Source organism: Lactuca sativa, chromosome 4 (genome assembly GCF_002870075.4).
Source record: "Lactuca sativa cultivar Salinas chromosome 4, Lsat_Salinas_v11, whole genome shotgun sequence".
Lineage (NCBI taxonomy): Eukaryota > Viridiplantae > Streptophyta > Magnoliopsida > Asterales > Asteraceae > Lactuca > Lactuca sativa.
Window position 1 is genome coordinate 72,521,475 of NC_056626.2, and position 23,837 is coordinate 72,545,311.

General features: G+C 33.2%; 2 protein-coding genes across 2 annotated transcripts; one reads left to right on the forward strand and one right to left on the reverse strand.

Moving 5' to 3' along the window:
• The first annotated feature begins 1,133 nt into the window (after nucleotides 1-1,133).
• LOC111886756 (uncharacterized) lies at nucleotides 1,134-4,204 on the forward strand. The gene is made up of 6 exons (XM_023883001.2): nucleotides 1,134-1,385; nucleotides 2,163-2,569; nucleotides 2,657-2,961; nucleotides 3,063-3,122; nucleotides 3,207-3,634; nucleotides 3,735-4,204. Exons 2-6 carry the CDS (start codon nucleotides 2,229-2,231, stop codon nucleotides 4,020-4,022), a joined length of 1,422 nt encoding a protein of 473 aa, XP_023738769.1. The 5' UTR covers nucleotides 1,134-1,385; nucleotides 2,163-2,228; the 3' UTR covers nucleotides 4,023-4,204.
• Nucleotides 4,205-4,240: 36 nt separating this feature from the next.
• LOC111886757 (uncharacterized) lies at nucleotides 4,241-5,223 on the reverse strand. The gene is made up of 4 exons (XM_023883002.2): nucleotides 5,080-5,223; nucleotides 4,886-5,000; nucleotides 4,731-4,791; nucleotides 4,241-4,615 (listed from the first exon to the last, which is right to left on the reverse strand). Exons 1-4 carry the CDS (start codon nucleotides 5,108-5,110, stop codon nucleotides 4,325-4,327), a joined length of 498 nt encoding a protein of 165 aa, XP_023738770.1. The 5' UTR covers nucleotides 5,111-5,223; the 3' UTR covers nucleotides 4,241-4,324.
• Nucleotides 5,224-23,837: the final 18,614 nt, after the last annotated feature.

Genomic DNA, 23,837 nt, shown 5'->3' on the forward strand with positions numbered 1-23,837 from the left:
TATTCTCTTGTTTAAATCATTGCACATACCCCCCCCCCCCTTTTTTTTTTCTATGACCATTTTTTGTACCTTACGCAAATATGTATAGACTTTTGTTTTGTGTCTCTGATAATCGACTTTGCTTACCTTGTATTACTATTTAGTGCATTATAACAGTATATTTGGAGTCGTTTTGTACCATTATTATTTGTTGGGTTTGATGCACCTAACAACCTAACATAACATCAATACCAACAAATTAAACCCAAGACAGAATACCATTTTTTATAAACAACTGAATGAAATTGGTTAACTATGATAGCAAATTGAACATTTATAAACTGCAAATTAGAGAACCAAATCAAAACAAAATCGGAAAAAAATCGAAGAACTAATCATCAATATTAATCGTCGTGGGGCAAGTTTAGGGCTAAATCATTTCTATTAATAGTTGTAATCGTTATCGGTCAAAGAGGTGAAACTGTAATCATATAAAAGCTGTGATTTCTCCTTATCAACTGATTGAAGAAATCCTACTGATTAATAGTTATTAGAGGTTGAATAGAAGATTTCCATTTGATGAGGGATTTGAGAATTTTAAAATTTAAATTAATATCTAGTTTCCAAAATGTAGGCGACATGGTTTTTGGAGAATAAACCTTCAAATTACTGCATTGTGATTTTAAACGATAAAATGAGCATTTTTGGTATTTCAGTTTGTGTGAAAAGGGTTGATAAATTGCCGCGTAGTACATAAATGATTCTTGTAAAATATAAAGATTTTATCAAAATACGACACTTGTTACTATTTCTGATAAGCATGAAAAAATATAGATATATATTTAATTTCTCACTGATAGAAAAACAAAAACGGGTAACATATAAATTTGAAATAATAGAGAAATAATTAGAAAATATGAATTTATTACCATCTTATAATTTTTTAAATTTATTGACAACTCAGAAAATAATTAAAATAGTTTTTTCACAAAAAGTAATTAAACCCTATTTTTATTTATTGCAATCATTAAAAGATATTGAATACGTTCAAAAGAAAATTTAAAAGAGATTAAATTTTATAAAAATAACGAAAAATCCTTTAAAAAAGGAAACGTAATAAATCCCTTTAAGTTTTCGTTCTGAAACGACGGAGTAACAATTACCACGAAAAATAAAAAAAGAAGAGCATTCAATTTGCCGCTTAGAATATTTCCACATCTCTCTCTCTCTCTCTCTCTCTCTCTCTCTCTCTCTCTCTCTCTCTCTCTCCTGCAATTTCCCAGTCAACGATTTTCTTGACGGAAATTGTGATTTCTTTTCATCAATCCGAAAACTTCAAACTTCTCCTCCGACTTCACTGCCACCATTTACTACCGTTCGCCGCCCTCCACGCTGCCAGGGAGCAAGTAAGTATAGTTGGAAAAACTTCTTTCTTTTGTTTTCACCATAATTCAAAGAGAAATAGAAAAGATTAGATTTGGAATCCATCTGTTCAAATAGTCAGTAAGCTTGTTTGATCGTATCAATTTGATTTTTTCGTTTATTTTCAGGGTAAGCCATCCAAATCTTGATTGCTGAAACTTTGAAAACCCTAATTTAATTCACACGAAACCCTAATTTAGAAATGGGTTTTGTGATGATTGGCATTGTAACCAATTTTATGCTGTTTTTTTTCGCTATTTCCATAGGCATGATATGATGTGTTGTAATTCTCCTGTTCCATTAAAAACCCTCACTTTGATTTTTGAAGGGAAACATTGTAATTAAGTGGCAAAATTTTCCTGGATCTGTTGGTTTTTTGCCACAAACATTTTTTGCATTTGTAGTGCTTGTGATAATGTTTAGTGTCGTAATCAGAATTTTTGTAGTTCAAATATTCTAATCTCTTATCAATTTTGAAGTTGCAATTAACATGTTTGATTCCCACAGAAAGCTTGCTGTTAGATCCCCTTTTTGATCACTGACACAATGGTATATTGAGAACAATGAAATGTCATGTTCATGTTGCTCCAAGCAGATTTTAAATTCAGAAGATTATCTTTCTTTCTTTCTGATGGAATTTAACCTATGTTGTACTAATTTGGAATCTAATAAAGAATTGTACTGATATGTATTGTGTGTAACTTTCTATCCACTTTCCTTTTAGTTTTTCCACCACATGACATTGTGTTTTCTTGCTGCAGGGGGATAATCATCTTTACTTATACCTTTCTAAAACAAGAATGATCTCTTCTGTTTAATATCATAACATGGGTCCTGTTCTGGACCTTAAAGGAAGAAAAGATACCACAATGGAAGCTTCAACTAGTACAGACCATATCTCTGCTATGCAAACACAGAAATATAAAAACATAATACCTGAAAATAAGCATGAAGGCATGGGAACTTGTATTAATGAGAATGTGGAGGTTGACATAATAGATTGTACAAATGATCACGAGTATGCTTTTGATCATTCTCAATGTGAGGATGATGATACTGCCACTTCAAGTTCTTTTGATGACACGTTTTCAGATCTTGAGATTCATGAACATGAAGATGACAATGAAGTTATGTCAGAATTACATGGGGATGCTGCACTAATGCCAAGGTAACAGATACTCGTGTATTTGATTATAATAGTTTTGGGGCTTTATCAAGTATTTGATTTTGATGTAAAAAGATGATAAATTTTCAGGAAGAAAAGGGTGACATCTGATTGGAGGAAGTTTATACGACCTATTATGTGGCGTTGTAAATGGCTTGAATTACAGATCCAGAAATTCCAGTCACAGGCCATGAAATATGACAAAGAGCTTGAAAAAGATTATCAAAGAAAACAGTTAAAGTACAAAAACTTTGAATCAGAAGGTCAATGTGCAAAGTCAATGCCTTGTATTCATGATTCTCATAGAGAGAAACCTTTAAAGAGGAAAAAAAGGAAACATGAAGAGGTGGATGCCAAATTATACATGTCACAGCATACCGTATTTTCATATTTTGGTACATACCTTATTATTTTTTCACTTTTTATTTTAATTATTTGTGCTGTTTTTGTTCTAAGAGGCAATTTTCTGATAGTGGTTGATATGTTTTATGTGCAGCTACTAAAAAATCTACTGATAAGGGTGTTGTGACAATGGATGAAGATCAAACTAATTCAGGTAACTGAAATTACTCATGGTTAATCTTTATTATGATTTCATTATACATTTGGACTAAAATTTCATTCTTTTATTGTTGTTTAGTGGCAGCTACTTCCACTGAGAAGAATGTTGTTAACGAGTTTAGGGTTCCAGATGAACTACTATCTCTTGATTTCAGAGATGATTATTCATTGGAACAGATTCTTTGGAAAATTGAAGTTGCAGAGACACGAGTTGGTGACATGGCTACTAAACTTGAATCTATTATGACTGAAAATGCTGGAAGGTTTCCATCCATGGAGGAGATCAACTTGCATGAAGCCAATAATGTGTTGCAATCAAAGTTTCCAAAAAGTAAAGGTGGACAATCTGCAGTTGCTTCGTTTGCATCTCAGTTGATGAAATTCAACACTGATGATGATGTTGATGATGATGATGATATGGTGAAACTTGAAAATGATGGAGAGGGGAGTTGTCTTCAAGATGTAAATAAACCCATGGAAGAGCCTCTTGTTGATGCAAGAAAACGGGTGAGTGTCTTTATTATGAGGAGGGCATTTATGTCTTTTTTAACTAATGTAAACATATAGTAATATTCATTTGGATATGGTTATTTTTGTTTATTGTTAGAGTACGGATGGGATTCTGATATACAACCGCCGAGCAAAGAAGCCACAAATGGATTCTGGGGGAGTAAAGATTCATCCAATGGAGAAACTGGAGTCAGCCAAGGAAGAAATAAGCAAAAAGACGGATACGCCCTTGGTTTCCGAAAACTCTTCAAGCCAGAATGAAGAACCGGCTCTAAAAATCCGGTCAGTTTCGAAATTAAGCGCGCCAAAAAACAAGAAAAAGAGAGCGAGCAGAGCAAGACGAAAGAGTGGGTCGAGCCTATGGACCCGAAGAAACACAGGTTAGGCTCTAAGAATGACATCATCTTTTGTACATTCCCTAACCTGTTTTCTTTTTTTTTTCTTGTGAATAAAAAAGCTTCATAACTTTGATATTTTGTGGTGGAAGATACGAATTTCAATACTATTGTCTTTTTAGTACAATTTTTGAAGATATATATAATTATATATGGTATATGTTTTTTAGTAGATCAGAATGAAATGGCTTTTGCATATGTGTAGGAGTTAAGACACAATGTTGGTTATGATTTTTCAAAGTAAAATGTTTTAACAAGAGGGATTGGGTTTGGAGTTACAATAATTTAATAATTATGATGCGACATTTCCTAAGAACATCTTTTTGGAGAGCTTAGCTGAGATGAGAGCCAAAACGGTTGCAGCAGGCACAAATATGACATCCGGGACCACTTTGATCATGCTCAGCTGCGGTAAGCTTTCGCCCGCCCGTTTTGCCGCCATGGCTGCTGGCGGCGTAACTAGTCCGGTGATGAGAGTTGAGTCATCAAACTTGCTTAGGCTTACACTTGTCTTCATGAAATCAATGAACAGTTTCTTCTTTTCTGATGCCTCTTTTGCTCCTTCCCATTTTTTGAAAATGTCCTGCTCATTTAAAAAAAAAATGAAAATAGATATTTTGTTTTATTTATTTATTTATTTATTTTTATGTGTGTTTAGCCCAATTTTATATTTGTGGTATGGAGAGAAATTGTGTTACATGAACTTGGTTGGGTGGTGGAACATCGTAGTGTTTACCCGGCAATGCTGCATTGATTGTGCTGTTGCATTTAAACGAAATTGGAATGACGAATTTTTGTTAATAAATAAATGAAAACAAAATAAATACACGGATTTTTTTATTATTATTATTACTTGAACATATCAAGGATGGCAAAGTGGAAGTCATCAAAGGTCTTGATTTCTTTTTCGATGAATTTGCTGTAGAGTGTGCCCATCACCAGACTCAACATTTGGGTAGTTGGCAAACCTACCAATACATACATAATATTATTACTTTTTTTTTAATCAAATTTCATAAAAAAGATAGTAATAATAAAAATGTTTACCTTTCCCCATGAAGCTCATTACCAAACCCATGGTGTGAAAATGAAGAAGAATTGGATGAGAGGGGAGTGATAATGAGATGGGGAAAAGGGTATGGGATAGCTTGGTTAGCTAGGTTTAGATGCTCGGATAGTCCGATGCAAGCAAGGTATGAAATCATCTTGTGGTTGCTTTTGGTTTACCCTAGGAACCCTACTTCTAGATTCTTAATGTTATAATGCATCATACATACATACATACACATGGATGCATGCATATGATCCATACAAATCTCAAATATGGTTAAACACATATTTCAACTTTTCATTGTTAATTCGTTGTTCATATTGCAACGAGGCGAGTCAAACCTGAGCTCAATCAAACATGAGCTCGACCCGTAAAAAATCTATTAAACTCGAGCTTGGCTTAGATTCAACTCATTTAGTAGGCAAAAACCTTAAACTCAATTCGAGCTCAAATAGCCTAAACAAACAAAAAATTAATGTAAAATGTTAACTTCTTTTACTTTGGAATTTAGCTTTTAGACCCACTTTCTTAAAATTAGGCTAGCTACACAAAACATCTTAAACAGAATCCACGCTAACGTTCCATTATTGAAGAAAGGATGATTAAAAAAAAGGAACCAATTTTGCATTTATCTTTGGTTTTGACAGAATATTAGTCAAGTGCTTTTGTTGATATCATTTGCAATTCGACGCAATATCTTAGGTTGCTAAGCCTTTCACATCGAACTGATTGACACCAAATGGCTTATGACATGAATATTGTAATGGTTAATTTATATAGTTTGTAATTAAAAATGAATTTATTATGTATATTTATCTATCACGTAATGATAACAAAATTAAAAAATTAAAAATATTATATATAGAGGTTCGTTTAGACATGGGCTCATATAGGCTCGTTTACGCCCAAGATTGTTGAGTCTTGCAAGCCTATCGGAGCTCACTCGCCAAAGTTTAAACTCGTTTAATAATTGAGTCAAAAGTGAACTCAAGTTTGGCTCAAGTCATTTAACTCGAACTTTTAACGAGTCAATCCAAATAGCTCAACTCACTTATATCCTTACACATACAAGATTGTAAACATAAATAAGGTATTTTGTAATTAATAAAAACATGATATTAGTGTAGTAACTATAAAAAACACTTAAAATAAGTTACTCTTAATATTGGCTAACCAGATAATCAAAGTCTCCAAATTCTTCATTTGATTTTAATAAATATTGTATTTTTTGTAATTCGGGAATTCACTTTTTTCTTTTCGAACATCATTGCAAACGGATATAATGGACTCATACAAAGGGATCGAAATGAAGAACAAATACATAGCAACCTTTTTCATATGCTATACTAGTTTTTATTTTGTTAGCTAGTTGTCATGTAGACAAACCATTGAAATTAAGATTGTTAGGATCAGACTACTTATTGTAGGATTACGATCCTACGACCCCGTCTTAGAAAAATGAGCCAAATCGTATTAACATCAAGCTTGGCATAATATGTATTTGAGATCGTGTGATTTTTTTCTCCCTTCGTCCTCTCAAGAAACATGACACCCTAAAAAAAAGAATGAATAATTAAGAAGAACCTCAAGAAAAAGAAAATCAAGAATCAACTCAAAAGTTGAACGAAATATCATGAAGCAAGAATGCAACATCAACGAAAAAGGTTATGCGTGCTTTGTCACCTACTCACTCTTCTTTGTCCTGCATTTGAAGCTTTTTAGTGCTAAGAATAGAGTCTTTCCTCAATAACATGATGATTTGACTTGAAAAAAAAAAAATTCAAAGTTTAGTTTTGGGTTTAGTTCATTTTTGGTTATTTAATTTTTGACTTTGTATTCATTTGGTTACTTATCTTATTTTAAGTTTTAAAATGTCATTGAACTTTTGGTTTTCTGTTTATTTAGTCACTTAACTTTTAGTTTGATCATTTAACTTTTGGATTTGTGCTCATTTAGTCACCTAACTTTTAAAATTGGACTTATTTAGTCACTAAACTTTTAAAATATTAAAAGTTTAGTGACTAAATAAGTCCAATTTTAAAAGTTAGGTGACTAAATGAGCACAAATCCAAAAGTTAAATGACTAAACCAAAAATTATGTGATTAAATGAGCATAAAGTCAAAAGTTTGATGACTTTTTAAAACTTAAAAATAGTTAAATAACAAAACGAGCACAAAACTAAAAGTTAACTGACCAAAAATAACCTAAACCATTAAGTTTTTCATGTTTTATGTTTTAAAGATATAACTATGCCATGGAATTTTGGTTTTGACAACCTTAGTTGAAATGATAGTCTTTACCAAAGCAAAGTATATGTTAATAATCTCTTTTCAAAGAAAATTTTTGTATTAAATGTTAATCATCAAAATTGAAAACTAAATTTTATTGCATTGATTTCATCATCTTCGATATAAACAAACAAATAAAAACTCACCGTTCTAGTTAAATATTCTAACAAATATATTATTTATGATGAGTACTATTTATAATTATAACAATACATTTTGAACCATTACACGTAGTAATATTCTAATAAAAATATTCAAAATATTATATTTTAATAAATAATATTGTTGTTAGAATATATCACTAAAATAGTAATTGTTTTTTTATTCTTTTAGATATTAAAAATGACGAAAATTAATATCCGATAATTTGTTTTCATTTTGGCTCTTAAAATATGTGGCTTGAAAAGCATTTTCATGTCTCACAAGAATGAGGTGGTCTCATTATATATATATATATATATATATATATATATATATATATATATATATATATATATATATATATATATATATATATATATATATATATATATATATATATATATATATATATATATATATATATATATATATAGGAGGATTCAATTGAGAAAAAAAAAAGATTGAGAATGAGGAAATAAATCTCAGCCCATCATTTATTTTTGCTGCAAAAGCCTCCAACGTACCGACGGAAATGGGAAAGGAATGCACATGTGTTTCCCAACAAAACATGTTTCCTTAAACTATCCTAAGCATTACCTTAATATATATACAAAAACATAGTATTTTTGTTTTTTTTTTTTTATTTTTAAGAAGCTATTTTTATTGAAAAATGATTTTAAATATACCAAAATTCATGATTTTTTATTCTCTACAGATAGACATCCATATTGATATAGTTTTAAGATAAAATAATTTTTTTTTTTATATTTTCAGCTATCATTATTCATAAGTGAATAAAAATGAATCATGTTTTTACTACAGTACATTTGTTATTCACTTATGAATAAAAACTATGATTAATTTTTTTTACAATTTAAGTATCATTCATATATGAATATAGCATATAGTAAACATAGTGTATTCATATTTAAATATTAGACAATGCATTCACTTGTGACACTTGTGAATGTTAGATGATATATTCACCTATGAATATTAGATGATATTTTCATATGTGAATATTATATAATATTACATGGTATATCAAATGAGAATAGTACATAGTATATTCACTTGTGAATATTAGATCGTATATTCACTTATGAATAATAGTTGGTATATTCATATGTGAATATTGCACAGTATACTCATATATGAATATTACAAGGTGTTTTCATAAATATATATAATTTTTATATGTTATTCACACATGAATAACATACAGACTGACATATTTGTTTTGTGGTTTAATAATCATATATTGATTCATGTGAGAAACATATTCATATATGAATATAACGTGGTAATTTAGTTTATGCATTTCATCAAACAGTTGGAGTGCATACAAGTTAACTTTTTTTAAAAATGTGATAAATATGATACTTTGACTATTTCAATATTACAAACTAGTAGATTGGTAGAGAAATATATGAAAATTTTCAAACAAAAAATGATTTGATCTTTTTCCAACCTTAATTTCGATGTTTTATTTGATGATCGATGTTGAATTAATGATACGAATTGAATTTTTTGTTGATTATCGATGAAGTTGATCTAATGATGCTGGAAGTATAATTAGTCATAAATGTTGAAGATATGCTCGTATTCAAGCAGAATTGAAGGTTGGATTGAAAGAGCAAAAAACGAATTTTTGTTGTCAACTGTTGAATGGTGTTGATAAACGTGTTATTGACGAAGATCGATGATTGATTAACACATGATGACGTTGATCGATGATTTAATTGAAGAAATCTGGATGATTGTTGAAGGTTGGAGGAGAAATTTGGATGATAACGATCGATTAGAATGAATTTCAACTGTTATCTAATTCTCTACACTTACATATTTGTGATTGAAAGCTATTATATCATATTTATAAGTTTGCCACCGTGTCTTTTTATGCTTAGATTAAATGAGTGGTTGAGAATGATTCTCCATTCTCAACTTTTTTTTATTTTCTCAATTGAACCCACCTCTCTCTCTCTCTCTATATATATATATATATATATATATATATATATATATATATATATATATATATATATATATATATATATATATATATATATATATATATAAGTCTATTAATTTGGAAATAAATAAGAATATAATATTAGTATAACTGTCTAAGGAATTTGTAGATTATGATTATTGATGGGAACAAATTGTGTCTTAAGATGCTCTAATGAGATTTTTGTGGATCAAATCACATAAAAAATGAAATTGTATATTCAAATATAGATTAGAGTTTAGAAATTGTTTTTAATTTTGAAAACAATCTAATATGACATGTCATTTTATACCACTATTATTAACTCGTAACACGTAACAATGAGCATTCAAAAAATAAAGTTTGGTATGGTTCTTTTTACCAACTTGAGGTGGATAAATCCACGAATCTAGAAATTCATTTTAGACAATTAAAGAACAAAAGGTCTTGTACACGTAATGGATCTTGAAATACTATGTTCGCATCTTCTTGACCAAATTCGCCCACATTAGGATTACTTGTCAACGGTTGCTTAAATTTGATAGATTCGCCTTCTGAAACAAGAAGTTCTGGCCCTAGAGAGATAATATCAACCACTTGACATTCATCCAATGCATTTGCTATGGTTATTTCGCATCCCTCCTTTTTTTAGTAGACAAAATGCTTCGGGGAGTTGAAAATAAGCATAGATCCGTAGATTCCCGTATAATCTCACCTACGCGTCGATATAAAGAACATCGAAAACGGAGTTCGTATGCGAAAGTTATGAATTTCTGAAGTTTGGGGCGCGAAACCCCAAAACTGTCAGATATCACGACGTGGCAAGCAGTGCCACGATGTGGCAAGTCTTCTAACACCTCCGGGAGTCCCCCAGATGTAACTTGCGTACGCATGCAGTGACGACCAAACCCACGACGTTGAAAATGATGCCACGACGTGGCAAGGGCCAATTTTGCCCTATAAATAGATTTGAAGGGCCAGCCGTTTAGGGTTGCTATTTTCTCTTCTCTCTCTCCCGTTTTACCTCGATTTACGTGCAAGAAATATCCCGAAGCCCCGGTATCAACCCCGAGACCCGAAGCGAGTCCCGAAGCCCCGAAGATCCCGAGAAGAGAAGAGTTTCCGAGCCGAAGCTCTGCCCGCGAGAAACCTATGTGAAGATATCCCGATTTCACCGAAGAATACTACTTCTAGAAGTCGTAGTGCTGTCCGAGCATCGTCTAATCAAGTGAGTGTGTGGTCACTTTCTTCTAACACATAAATATTAAGTATTTGCTATGAAATACGTGCTATGTGTATAATATAAAGTTGTTTATATGTGTGAGTGTATAGTCCCTTTAATAAACACAATTTTAATACAAGTATTGTTTGAATGTATTAAGTGTATGTTTTGGGTGAGCATGTGGTCACTTTCTTCTAACACATAAATATTAAGTATTAGCTATGAAATACATGCTATGTGTATAATATAAAGTTGTTTATATGTGTAGGTGTATAGTCTCTTTCATAAACACGATAATAATACAAGTATTTTTTGAATGTATTAAGTATATCGTTGTTTATATTTGTGAGTGTGTGGTTACTTTCTTCTAACGCATAGATATGAAGTATGTGCTATGAAATACGTGTTATGTGTTTATACATTGTTTGCTTATTTGAGATGAGTGTGGAATGGACGTTTTATATAGTTTTTAAATGAGTTAAACGGTATATGTATTTTATATCTGCGAATATGTTGGGTAGAACATGAGTAGATGAGATAGTTGGTATGTGATAAAATGAGGAGGTATGAAAGATGCTTAAGAATAATATTGGTAGATGCACCAATTAGAGAATGTCATAATACTAACAGATGCGCTTATAGAATAATCCTGGCAGATGCGCTTATAAGATAAGGTCGGAAGATGCGCCAAATAGTGAATGTCGTAATCCTGGCAGATGCACTTAAAGGATAATGTTGGCAGATGCACCTAATAGTGAATGTCGTAATTCTAGCAGAGGCGCTTAAAGGATAAAGTTGGTAGATGCGCCTTATGTAGCAATAGATTTTGTGCTAATTCCTTAGGTCAATCCTTAGGAATGAATGAATGATGGGTAGTTGAATTCTTAAGGTAAAATCCTAAGAAATAAAGAAGATAATGGGGATGGGTAATTGGGTTGATTGTTTGATGGTTGAATATAATAATTATATTATCGTGGGTTGAAAACCCTATATGCTCACCAGACTCCCAAGCCTGACCCACTCAGTTTTCTTTGTATCACAGGTATCGATACGAAGATATATTTCACGGAGAGATTAAAGGAGATGTAAAATCTTTAGTATAAATAATATAAGTTCTGTTTATGCTTATGTGTCTGTATCGGAACATGACATCCCGAGGTTTTATTATTTAATAAAAATACATTATCTTTGAGAAATGTTTTGATAAGTTTTTATCATATCTTGTTTTGGGAACAAATTCCGCAACCGTTTTCTTTAAACGATTATTTTGATTTTAAAATAAAGCATAAACAAACCGGTCTTTTCTGGCCGTGAAATTTGGGGATGTCACATTCCCCTCTCTGATTTCTTCTAAGCAAAACCAAATCCTCAAGTCACCTTAATCACCCACAATCGAACACCTTCCTTTACCCCTTTCCCGAACCACCAGATATCACCCTTAAATCGGATCCTTAAGAGCTGCGATCAAAAATACATACACACACACACCTATTAATTGAGCCATTAAGGTTTACTGGATTAATGTGGTTGAATCCTGACAAATTTGATATCGATTTCGTCCCCTGATATGTCTTCTACTTCTCAATCAATTTCAAAAAGTGTGTGTGTGTGTGTGTGAATCCTTACTAAAGCGATAATGAGCTAAGAATTCTTCCAAATATGCAGATTCTTCGAGACCGGTGACCCTTTGTGGGTTTTTCTTCCTAATCTTCGGCATCGATCTGAGAGATGCAAAGCAGCAGAATCGACGACCTTGGGTCGCTCGAAGAAATAAGAACGGAGGCGGCATCCAACGATGAAACTCGAAGGAAAGGTGGACAGAAGAATGGTCTGGTGGAACAAGGCAGGTAGGTGGGGGTTCGGTAGAGTTTTCTCGACGGGAGGAGAAGAGAAGTGGCTTTTTAATTTTAAAAATTAAAAAAAACCCATAAATTAACATGTGGGTATTATTTATTTAAAAATATCACAAAATAACAAATATCAAAACTCATTAGAAATTGACATGTGGTAAATTATCTTTATTTATTATAGTAGATTTGTAATGTAATGCATTACATTTGGACAACTTAAAACTATAATATTATTATATTAGTGGGTTGTTGAACTTTTAATTTAAAGATTTTGACATCTTAAAATTATATTATTATAATATTAGATCTATTTTTAGAAATTAATATTATTATAACTATTTCATATAAAAAATAGTAATATGAAAAGGCATAAATGATTGAGTTTTACTTTGTGAAAAATTTAAATATATACTTAAAAATTAAAATGCTGTAAACTAATACAATAAATTGATAAATAAGTAAATTTAAGTTTAAAAAAATAAGAGTAGATTTTTACCTTTGGTGACCCGCTTAGTAGTTTAAGGTAGTGTTTGTTTTTTTGTCTGTAGATCTGCGTGACCTTTTCTGTCTGCGCCACGCAGACCATGCGCATACATTAGCCTTCGCAGACTGTTTGTTTTTTTGAAGACTGCAAATCTAAAAATGTCTGCGTGCCCGATTCTTGGCGCAGATGTGGACCAGAGTCTTCTAACATCTTCAGACATCTTCTAGTCTAAAAAACATATATATCTTTATATTTTTCAATTTTTTTTAATTTATATTTTTTCCAACTTTATTAATGATAAACAATTTGAAAAAAAAATTACAAAACTTAAAAAAAAAACGTTCGACGATACAAACATGATATTTTTGACAAATTTATAAATAAAGATTTATTACAATAATAGTCATTGAAGTTGTTTATATAAATATGAAAAAAAAATCATAATATATTCTTATATTTTTTTGCCAAATTTTGTAAAACATTATTTAATACAGTATTGTCAATTTTTCAAGAAAATATTTATAGTACGTTTTTAATGGATTTAATTGAAAAAATCGAAGTTTATTTTCATCCATTTATGTATCAAATTCTTTGATCACTAATTATAATGTTTAGTTATAACTTTGCAACCAAAGTTGTTGGTTTTTATCAAATATATACGTTAATTCATACCATTTTTATTTTTATTTTTTATACAATAATACATAAAAGTTGATATGGATTCGTTAATTATTTATAACAAAGTCATAAAAATATTAAAAAATCACTTTGAAGTTTAAAAAGAATTAGTTTATTTAGATTTCAGTTTATTTTAGTAGCTCGCAGATGTTAAAAAAACAAACAGTCTTCTTTTTTCAGACTGCAGATGTTTGGTCCACCTCTTCTACTGCAGAAGTCTATAGATGTGTTCCGCAGACTACAAATTCAGAAAAAACAAACAACACCTAAGTTTATTACATTTCACCTAACAAGTGAATAAGTAATACGATTTTTATAAATACATACTATCTTGAACCTTCTTGTGATTATTTTGTTTTAATCTAAATACCCTCTTAAGTATATTTCAATTCAATCACAATGCTAGATTTAACTGTTTCTTACTTACGAACATTTATCTTACTGCAACAAGTGAAGTGGGCTAATAGCGTATTGGAAGAGCTAGAAAAAAATGACCAAACCCATCAACTTAACTTAAAAACAACCCACAATAACAGTTTAGGTTGAAATTTTCTAATTCGTTTAATCAAAATAGGTCAACCAAGCTCGGATGTTACCTTGCCATGAGTTTGAAGTTAGAAAAATTGTGTTAGCTAAACCCATAGTAAAAAAAAAAAAAATTAATTAAGTTTTACAAACAGAAAAATGTATCTAAGCTTTCTTGTTCGACCATATGTGTATTTGAGTCCACATGACATATTTCATTCGGTCATTGTTTATTTTTACGTTTAATATATCAAATTGAAGGTATAACGAACTTGAACGCAAATTTATAATCATCTTTGCATTTCAAATTTGGACAAAAGATGTAATTTGTGTTCCAAAAATGGGAGAAGCCCATTTTTCCACATTATTAAGTATTTTTACGTATTTTATATATTTTTATATATGTTTCATGTATTTTAATATTTTTTAAGTTTTTATATAGTTTTTTTTTATATATTTTTATATATTTTAAATGTATAAACATATTTTTTACATATTTATATGTCTTTTTTAAGTACTTTTATATATTTGTTATATCTTTAAGTATTTTAAATATATAAACATATTTTTGACGTATTTATATGTCTTTTTTTTATGTGTTTTGGTATTTTTTTTATGTATTTATCTATTTTTTACTTCAAGTTTTATTATATGCTAACAATTAGATCTTCTAAGTGAAGAAAAAAAACACTAGAATAGTTCAAAATAAATATTTTTTTCAAAGATGATCATTAACAATCAACATTATTTTTGCAGGTAATTCTCATTTTTTTTCTTGAATTCATTGTGTAAAACAAAATTTACGAATATCTTTATTAATTTTACTTTTTTAGAGAACTTTTGGTTTCTAAAAAAAACTTTAATCTTAATTAGTGTATCGTATAACATAATTTTGTTCTAATTTACTAATTATGATTAAAGATTTTATCAGAAACCAAAAGTTTTTTAACAAATTAAAATTAATAAAGATATTCATAAATTTTGTTTATCTACAAACTGAATTATAGAAAATGGAAAATTTTACCTACAAAAATGGAGTTGATTGATAAGAATCGTTTTTGAAAAATATTTGTTTTGAAGTACTGTAGTGATGTAGTGATTTTTTTTCTTCAACGTCTAACAGTTAGCTTACAATGAAATTTAAAGTAAAAAAATTATATAAATACGTAAAAAAAAAAACCAAAATACTTAAAAAATATTTAAAAACATATATAAATATGTAAAAGACAAAACTGCAAAAATGGTCCCTGTGGTATGCATTTTTTTTCGAGGTTTGGATTAAACCCCGAAAAAAATACATACCACAGGGACCATTTTTGTAGTTTTGTCTATGTAAAAAATACATTTATACAATTAAAATATGTAAAAGAACTCTATAAAAAATTAAAAACTATATAAATGCATAAAAAGTATACCAAAATATATAAAAATACGTAAAAATGCTTAAAAATTCATATAATACGTAAAAAAAATGTTTATGCATTTAAAATACATAAAAAACTATATAAATAAACTTATATATATATATATATATATATATATATATATATATATAAACGTATTTTTATGTATTTTTAAGTGTATATATATATATATATATATATATACACACACACATACTTAAAAATACATATAAATACATAAAAATACGTTTATATATTATCTATAAATTTTAAAGAAATATACAAAATCACATTATTTTAAGAAAATTAACAATTTAGTCTTATTATCTCCTTAACGTCAAAACCGGCTAAAGTTGAGAAATTAGCTAGTTTCATATGACTTTTTATTTAATTTCTTTTTGGGACTTAATTGTTATTTTCTCAAAATAATGAGATTTTTTATCTTTTGAATAAAAGAACTTATGTTTCAAAATATAGTTAAGGTTCAAAATTTAAACGAAATGTGATTTTTTCCATGAAACTGCATAATATATAATCAAAATCTTGACGTCTGCAGAAAAAGTAGTTAATAATTGTATTTTCGCAAAATTAAAAGTATTTCTTAATCCGATAATGAAACTTGTAATTTGCTAGAAAATTATTTCCGTAGATCAACGGAATCTTATCTTGCAAAGGAATTTTACAAAATGAATGATAAGTTTTCAGTGTGTAAAATCTCATTTTGTCATTTGGTCATTTTTGTGTTTAGCCATTATGTTTATAGTTAGTGGGGTAAATTATATGGATGGTCCTTGTATATTTCCTTTTTAATTTTATATTTTTTATATTATCATTTTTACATAAAAAAATAAATTAATTAATTAAACCCAAATCCCTCTTCATTTCGCAGGAGAACACACATGCATCTTTTTCCCCTTTCCTTCACCGTCACCGTCTCTCCCTCTCATATTCCGGAAACTAGTTACCGTCTCTCCCCTTTCCTTCACAGATCCAAATTTTGATTCGATTTCTTCTCTTTCTTCTCAATCAAGAACCCTAAGCTAAAAAGAAGGTACTGGAAAATTTGGCATCGTCAAACATACAACACCAAACTCATACCAAAATCTTGAACATAAAATTAGACTCAAATCTTATACCATCGTTATCTTCAAAATCAAACCACAAAACTAGAAAATAAGAACATTGCAGACCTGCAAAATCAAATCATTCTTATCACCCTCTCCTATATCTCCCCCTTCGTCTTCAAATCTGCCCCACCACCGCAACCCGTCCACCTTTTTTTCTCCACAGACACCTAAAATATCCACCTATCTTTTTCCACCTTGAGTCATATCCCATGTACCATAGACCCATTATCGAATTTGTTAGGTAAAATCATCTAGTAAATCTAAAACGGATCAAAATCCTACAATCTAGAATTCTGAAAGAAAAATAAAATATATTGTAATATTCTTCATCCAGCCACACCATAATTCTCCAATCAGAGTGTAACATCCCGCTTATTAAATAAAAAAATAAATAAAGATTGATAAATGAATAGTAGCCCCAAATCTGTAATAAGTTACCAGTGTTAGTCATAAGGAGCTAAATGATATAATTTCTAGAAATTAGGGTCTTTATTGTAATAAAGTTTAGGAAGCAAGGGCTAAAGAGTGAAATGGGGATTTAAATTGTAATGTTTAGAGAAGAAAGGGATGAATATGTCATGAGTTCGATTTTTGGGGGCTAAGTGTAATTCCCGTATTGATTTGTAAAGATTTCAGAAGTCAGGGGGTATTTGGTCAATATTGGACTTAAATTGTAAAGAATTTTGAAGGTTGAGGGTTGTTTGGTAAATTATGGATTCATGTTGAAAGAAATTGATATGGAGGGGCTGGAATTGTAAATATATGGGAAGTTGCAAAGTGACCAAGCATATAACCCGTCACCTTTGTTCTGTAACCCTAACCCTAAGAAGCTCTTTCAGCCGCCACCCTCACTTCAACCACCTTCGGTGCCGCCACCCTTATCCCTCCCATCCTAGTCGCCGCCTCTGTGACACCATAGTGAACCACCGAACGAGCAACTCCGACGATATGCTTGAAGGCTGATACTGCGGCTGCTGTTGCTGCTTCTCAATCGTCGTTCCTCTTTCCTCCGAGACGTCCGTCGCGCCGTCGTGATTGTCGTTGGGTTGCATCACCACCGCTGAACGTCGTCTGTTGGCGCCGCCGCTACCGCGGCTGTCATTGCATTATTCTACAGCTCCATTCGTCGCCCTCTGTCATCATTCTCCTCCTCCAAGACCGAAGTCAGGTGTGATGGGTTTTTTGCTTGTTTGTGTGCATGTTTTGGTGTTGTTGTACGATTGTAGGTGTGCTCGTTGGTCGGAAAGCATGGAAAACCACCATGGTGGTTGCTGCCACCTTTTTCTTTTCTTCCGCCACCAACCACCGTGAGGGGAGGCTGTGTGTGTGTGTGTGTTTGTGTGTGTGAGTGTATTTCATGGTTCGTTATAGGTATGATGTTGTATGTGCGATTTTTTGGTCGGAAAACCCACCACCACCACCGTAAGGTGGTGGTTGCCACTGTGTTGTAGCCTTCTGCCGCCACCAACCACCGTGTTAGGTGGTGGTGTACACTTATGTGTGAATGGATTGCTATTTGAGATGCTTGGACATGTTTTGGGTCTAGAATCATAACCACCACCACCAGGTGGTGGCTGCCGCCGTAAGCCGCCGTTGACCACCACTACCCGGGGTAGTGATGGGTGGTGCCTAGCCTAATGAAACCCTATTTGACCTAATGAAACCCTAATTGATCTAAAAGCCTAGCCGTTTGATTAATTAGCATGTGCTTGGGTTAGAAACCTTAATTAGGGTTTAGAAAACCCTAATTTTTGGAGATGTTAGTTTTGGATTGTCAGGACCTGCGTTTGGACAAGTGGATTGAAGTTATGGCTTATGCCAATTCCATTGTATGTTTGGTCTAGTGGAGTGATGGACTTAATGGATTAAGTCCTTAACTTAACCCTAATCGTCATTTTATGTGAAAAACCTTAATTAGGTTTGGGTTCTTGTACGGCCATTTCTTGGACTAAGTTGTTGTGGGCCTTCGTGGGCCAATTGGGAACATGTTTATGGAATAAGAAAATTATTGGGCTTTAGGATAAGGCCCATTGGAACAGATTGGGCCCAATTTGGAAAATTGGGCCATAGTTGGGCCTTGGTTGATTATTTGGCTTCTGGGACTTCAGAGTATGAGTTTGGGCCTTGGTCTTGGACCAAGCTAGATTAGGGGTAAAATGTTCCTTTTACCCCAAGTGTGTACTTATGGTTATGTATTAGAACCCAATTATTAATTGGATGTTGTTTTGATGTTGACAGTTTGGGGATATGTCAGCCAGCAACCACAACTTTTATCCGCGAGACTTCAACAGTGTGAGGTGAGTCTCCTCACTGTTTGTATGGGTCGAAGGCACCAATGTCGGCCCATTTAGTTGATGCATGGTAGGAAGACCCATGGGTTAGCCCTAGGCATTATGTATGAAAGACCAGGAGGCAGCTCCTGGCACACTGTATGCTATTATGTATGGTAGGAAGACCCAAGCGTTACCCCTAGGCATTATGATTGAAAGACCAGGAAGTGGCTCCTGGCACACTGTATGGTAATTGGCTAAGTAGAGTAGTATGTATGCTAGTTGTCTTTGTGATGCTTGGATGGAAGACCAGGAGGTGGCTCCTGGCACTTGTCTGTAAGACCGAGGGGGTGGCCACCCCGACTTGGCAAGAAACACCACGTGGCAGCCCGTGGCATAATGGCAAGACTATGTTCTGCACATATCATCTTTATTAATTATGATATATGTATGGCTCATGGTTATGTATGACAATATGTGATTTATGTGCTTATATTCTAGACAGTATCCGGTTGAAAGAGACCGAAGGGGTAGGCCAGCACCCAGATATGCTAGGCAGTATGTTGATATGTGTGGTATGTGGTATTTGGGGAAATTCACTAATCTTCGTGCTTACGATTTTCAGTTTTGGTTTCAAGTACCTCTAGTTTTCAAATAAAGGAGCTTGGGACGATCGCAATGCATACACCTATGTTTTCCACAATATGTGATTTATGGGAATGAACTCTGATAAAAGTTTTATTTGAAATGCTTTTCAATGTGTGAACCAAGTTACAAATGTGTTTTTAGTTATATTAAAAATGAAATTTATGGTCATGAATTTTTGGGATGTTACAAGTTGGTATCAGAACCTTGGTTTGAGGGATTCAGGCATACTCTCGGGTGTGTCTGAACTCAAATTGAGGACATGGTATGAAAATTTTCAAAAGAAAATCGTTTCTATAAAAAGAATTTCTAAGCAAAGAAAGGGGTGTGATGCATGCAATCGACTGAGCTCAAGTAAGTGGTTCCCAAAATATCAATGCATGTTTGTTATGTAATATGATATGATTATGTGATTCGCATGCTTGATTAGAGCTAAGGATCTAGGAGAGATGCCTTTGTATGCTTATATGAGCTTGTAGATTTGCATGTTAGAACTGATCAGCTAGTGGTAGGATGGTCTGTTTAGGCTATGCCTGATTGTATGAGCCTTCGAATTACATGCCAGTGCAGATTCCTGATTAGAGAGTATGTTGGTTAGATTTTCCATTGTCTGAATGCTACTTGCTTTGCGCTTTGTGGGACTCTTAGCAATGTGAGCTAGCTGCTAAGTGAATATGCTAATTCACATGTGCCACGGGCTGGATAATCTCAGCGTGATGGATTTGACCCTATTGTGCAGCACTTGTTTGAGTCCAACCATTCTAGGGTTGAGTATTTTACTCGAAGGATTATTTGATCTCTGTTACATGTGTCTATATTCATGATGTAGCTAGTTGGCATTAATGGGAATCCTTCGGCAGTTGAGGACTGGGTGGGTTCGAGAACCTAGGAAAGCCTAGGATATGCCGCAGTGGGTTAATAGTAGGGGTGAGCATTTGGACCGAACCATACCGGACCGGACCGGACCGGCTCTTGGATTGGACCGGTTATGGAGAATATTGTGGACTATGGACCAGACCGGATGAGTCGTGTCCGTGTCCGTGTCCATGTCCGGGTCCAGGCCCTGGTTTTCCGGTTGTTGGACCCGTTTGGATCGATACAACTTTAATTGCATAGAGTACAAGTCGTTAAAATAAGTTTTTGGGTTTGATATAACTTGTTAAAACGAATATGTTATTGGGTTTATACGATACAACTTGTAAAAATGATTATGTTTTCGTTTCATGCATAACTAATCTACCTTGATGTTATAATATTATAACTTGCAAAATTAATTTTCCAAATAAAAGCAACTAACATATAAATCAAGTTCACCAAGATCCCTTTCATATGATTTATCTGTCAAAGATACATAAAATTCAGAATTATAGTCTAAAATAATAGTTAAAAAGTTGAAATATTTCAGCTTTGATAGCTCAACTTTGAAGGATTGTAACTCACTGAATATAATACCAAAATCAACAAAATTATAGTCTAAATTCATCTACAAACTGTAAACTAAATGTTGGAGAAAACTGCAGGTCAATCTGACTTAAAACGAATGAGTTATGGTTGTTTAAAGAATTTCACAAATTACAAAATTTTAAAAATCTTGCTGAAAAACTGAAAATTTTCAGCTTTGATAGCTCAACTTTGAAAGACTGTAACTCATTGAATATAATACCAAAATCAACAAAATTATAGTCTAAATTCATCTACAAACTGTAAATTAAACGTTGGAAAAACTGTGTGCCAATCTAACTTAAAACGAATGAGTTATGGTTGTTTAAAAAATTTCACAAATTACAAAATTTTAAAAATGTTGCTGAAAAGCTAAAATTTTTCAGCTTTGATAACTCAACTTTGAAAGACTATAACGCATTGAATAAAATACCAAAATTAACAAAATTATAGTCTAAATTCATCTATAAACTGTAAATTAAACGTTGGAAAAAACCGAGTGTCAATCCGAATTAAAACGAATGAGTTATGGTTGTTTAAAAAATTTTATAGATTACAATTTTTTTTTAAATTGGGTCCAACCAGTTCTAGACCCGCTAAAAACCGGACCGGACCGGGAAAAAAACCGGACTGGTTTTTATGGATTCCTAGAACTGAGAACCGGCTCGAGGGTCCAAAAAAACGATCCGGTCCGGTCTGGTTCACCATTCCGGTCTGATCCACCGGTCCAAATGCTTACCCTTAGTTAATAGTATGGTTTAGTGAGAACTGGCATAATGGTTTGAAGAAGTGACTTAGAGGATTCAGGAGGATTGCTGAGGAAAGTATGGATAGGTATGGAAGATATTATTGGGCCCGTACTACTGAAAGCACATGATCTATACTCGAATCGGTAAGAGTCTTGGAGAATCTAAGAAGCTTATGGAAAGGATAATTCTTGGTTATGCTCTGATCGTGGGGACAGCTGCTTTGCCAGATGAGGATGAGCACACATGGGGAAGGACCAGGGTTTGGTCCCGGCTCAAGTAATGAGTCAGTTAGTGGAAGCCTGGAAGGACTTCCAGGGAGTTGAGTTCGCGTTGGATTAAGGAGATGGAAAGTGTTTTCCGCACTAGTCCCTACCCCTTAGGGGCTAAGGTTCGGTTCACCTTGGATCTCTTGTATCGGGTGGTAAGCATTAATTGTGCGATCTATTGCGCTTTCGGTATTGGAGACGATGTCTTGGGAGTATTTTGTAGCCCGGTTTGGGCAGAGGTTGCTTCAGCTACTGCAGTTCAACCGTGGATGATTGAGCCGATGAGTGTGTCAGGATGTGAGACCCTAAATGATATGATTTCTAGAGCCCGAGACGGAAGATTGATTTGGAGAACATTGGGAAGAGTGGACCAGAGTAGACGCATATATTGATCAGTTGCATATATTGGAGGATCCCGGGAAGGGACCCACGATTTCAGATCAGTTTTTGAGAGGCCAGCAGGGCCGGATTCAGTGCAACACTTGCGGGAAACTGCACGATGGGGTTTTTTCGTTCCAAGGGTTTGGGTAAGTGTATTTCTGGGTTTGTTTCCCTGCTTATGTTTGGGTTATATCTTCAAGTGATGTCATATGCCATTTTCATGTCGTGAAGTATTAGCGGTTAACGAAAGGTCATTTCCTTATTTGCGGGTTGGGACTGTTTAGTGTCATCTTGGTTTATGGTCGAGATCAGTTCAGGGACATTATGTAGAAGGTATGCAGTCAAAGTTCATCAGGGTGGTTATCTACCCACTTCAGGTTTTGAAGGGTTCAGTCACTATGCTCAGATTGACTCATGGGGTCGCCAAGGGAAGTGGTCTATTGCCGAGGTTTTGGTTGGAGCGTCGGTTACTTGGAATTAAAGACCTGAGTACGGTATCATTTCAAGGTATCTATAGTTATCAGTATTGTTGGAGTTCAGAAAGTGTTCAACTAGTATTCAGGGGTTGTGGTCCTTTAAGTTAGCCTAATAATGGGTCGCTAGCATTGGTAAGCGCCGATTGTCAGCAGATTGATCATTGGAAGGTAGAAAGGATCAGGAATCCTTCCATTTCTCGTATGTTGTGGAGACTTAGTCGGATCGAAGTGGGGGAGAACCGTTCACGTACCCAAGATAGAAGCAAGTGTGAAATTGGGATGAGCTCGTATCCCCATCAGGAAAGGAAAGGTGACCTAAGTGGTTGTCTGAATGGAGGATAGTGTGAATTGGAAGTTCGGGAAACTTCCCGACTTTAGGATCACATCTGATTGATGTGTAGCAGACTATGGGGAACCAGGTTGAGGATCCCAGTCAGGACATAAGCTTAGTGTAGGACGTTAGACCGCGTGGGTGCTCGACTTTGGGTGTGTTCGGATTGGTAATCAACGGTAAGACCATGGTCAACGGTTGAGTTAGCATGGAAGTGATGTAAGATTGCGTGATAGTCGTAGCATTCACCAACAGCCAGATATCATGGAAGGTGTTGTAAGACTGTGGGATAGCCGTAGCATTCACCAACAGCCAAATAGCACGGAAGGTGTTGTAAGACTGCGGGATAGTCGTAGCATTCACCAGCAGCCAGATAGCAGGGAAGGTGTTGTAAGACTGCGGGATAGCCGTAGCATTCACTAACAACCAGATAGTAGGGAAGGTGTTGTAAGACTGCGGGATAGCCGTAGCATTCACCAGCGACCAG

What these genes read in the sequence shown, in the direction of transcription:
- LOC111886757 (XM_023883002.2), bottom strand. Translation starts at nt 5,110, where the DNA reads ATGGGTTTGGTAATGAGCTTCATGGGGAAAG. An exon ending in AATGAGCTTCATGGGGAAAG is followed by an intron (nt 5,001 to 5,079) that starts GTAAACATTTTT and finishes ATGTATTGGTAG; the next exon opens with GTTTGCCAACTACCCAAATG. An exon ending in GCCATCCTTGATATGTTCAA is followed by an intron (nt 4,792 to 4,885) that starts GTAATAATAATA and finishes TAAATGCAACAG; the next exon opens with CACAATCAATGCAGCATTGC.
- LOC111886756 (XM_023883001.2), top strand. Translation starts at nt 2,229, where the DNA reads ATGGGTCCTGTTCTGGACCTTAAAGGAAGAAAAGATACCACAATGGAA. An exon ending in TACCGTATTTTCATATTTTG is followed by an intron (nt 2,962 to 3,062) that starts GTACATACCTTA and finishes TTTTATGTGCAG; the next exon opens with CTACTAAAAAATCTACTGAT. An exon ending in TGAAGATCAAACTAATTCAG is followed by an intron (nt 3,123 to 3,206) that starts GTAACTGAAATT and finishes ATTGTTGTTTAG; the next exon opens with TGGCAGCTACTTCCACTGAG.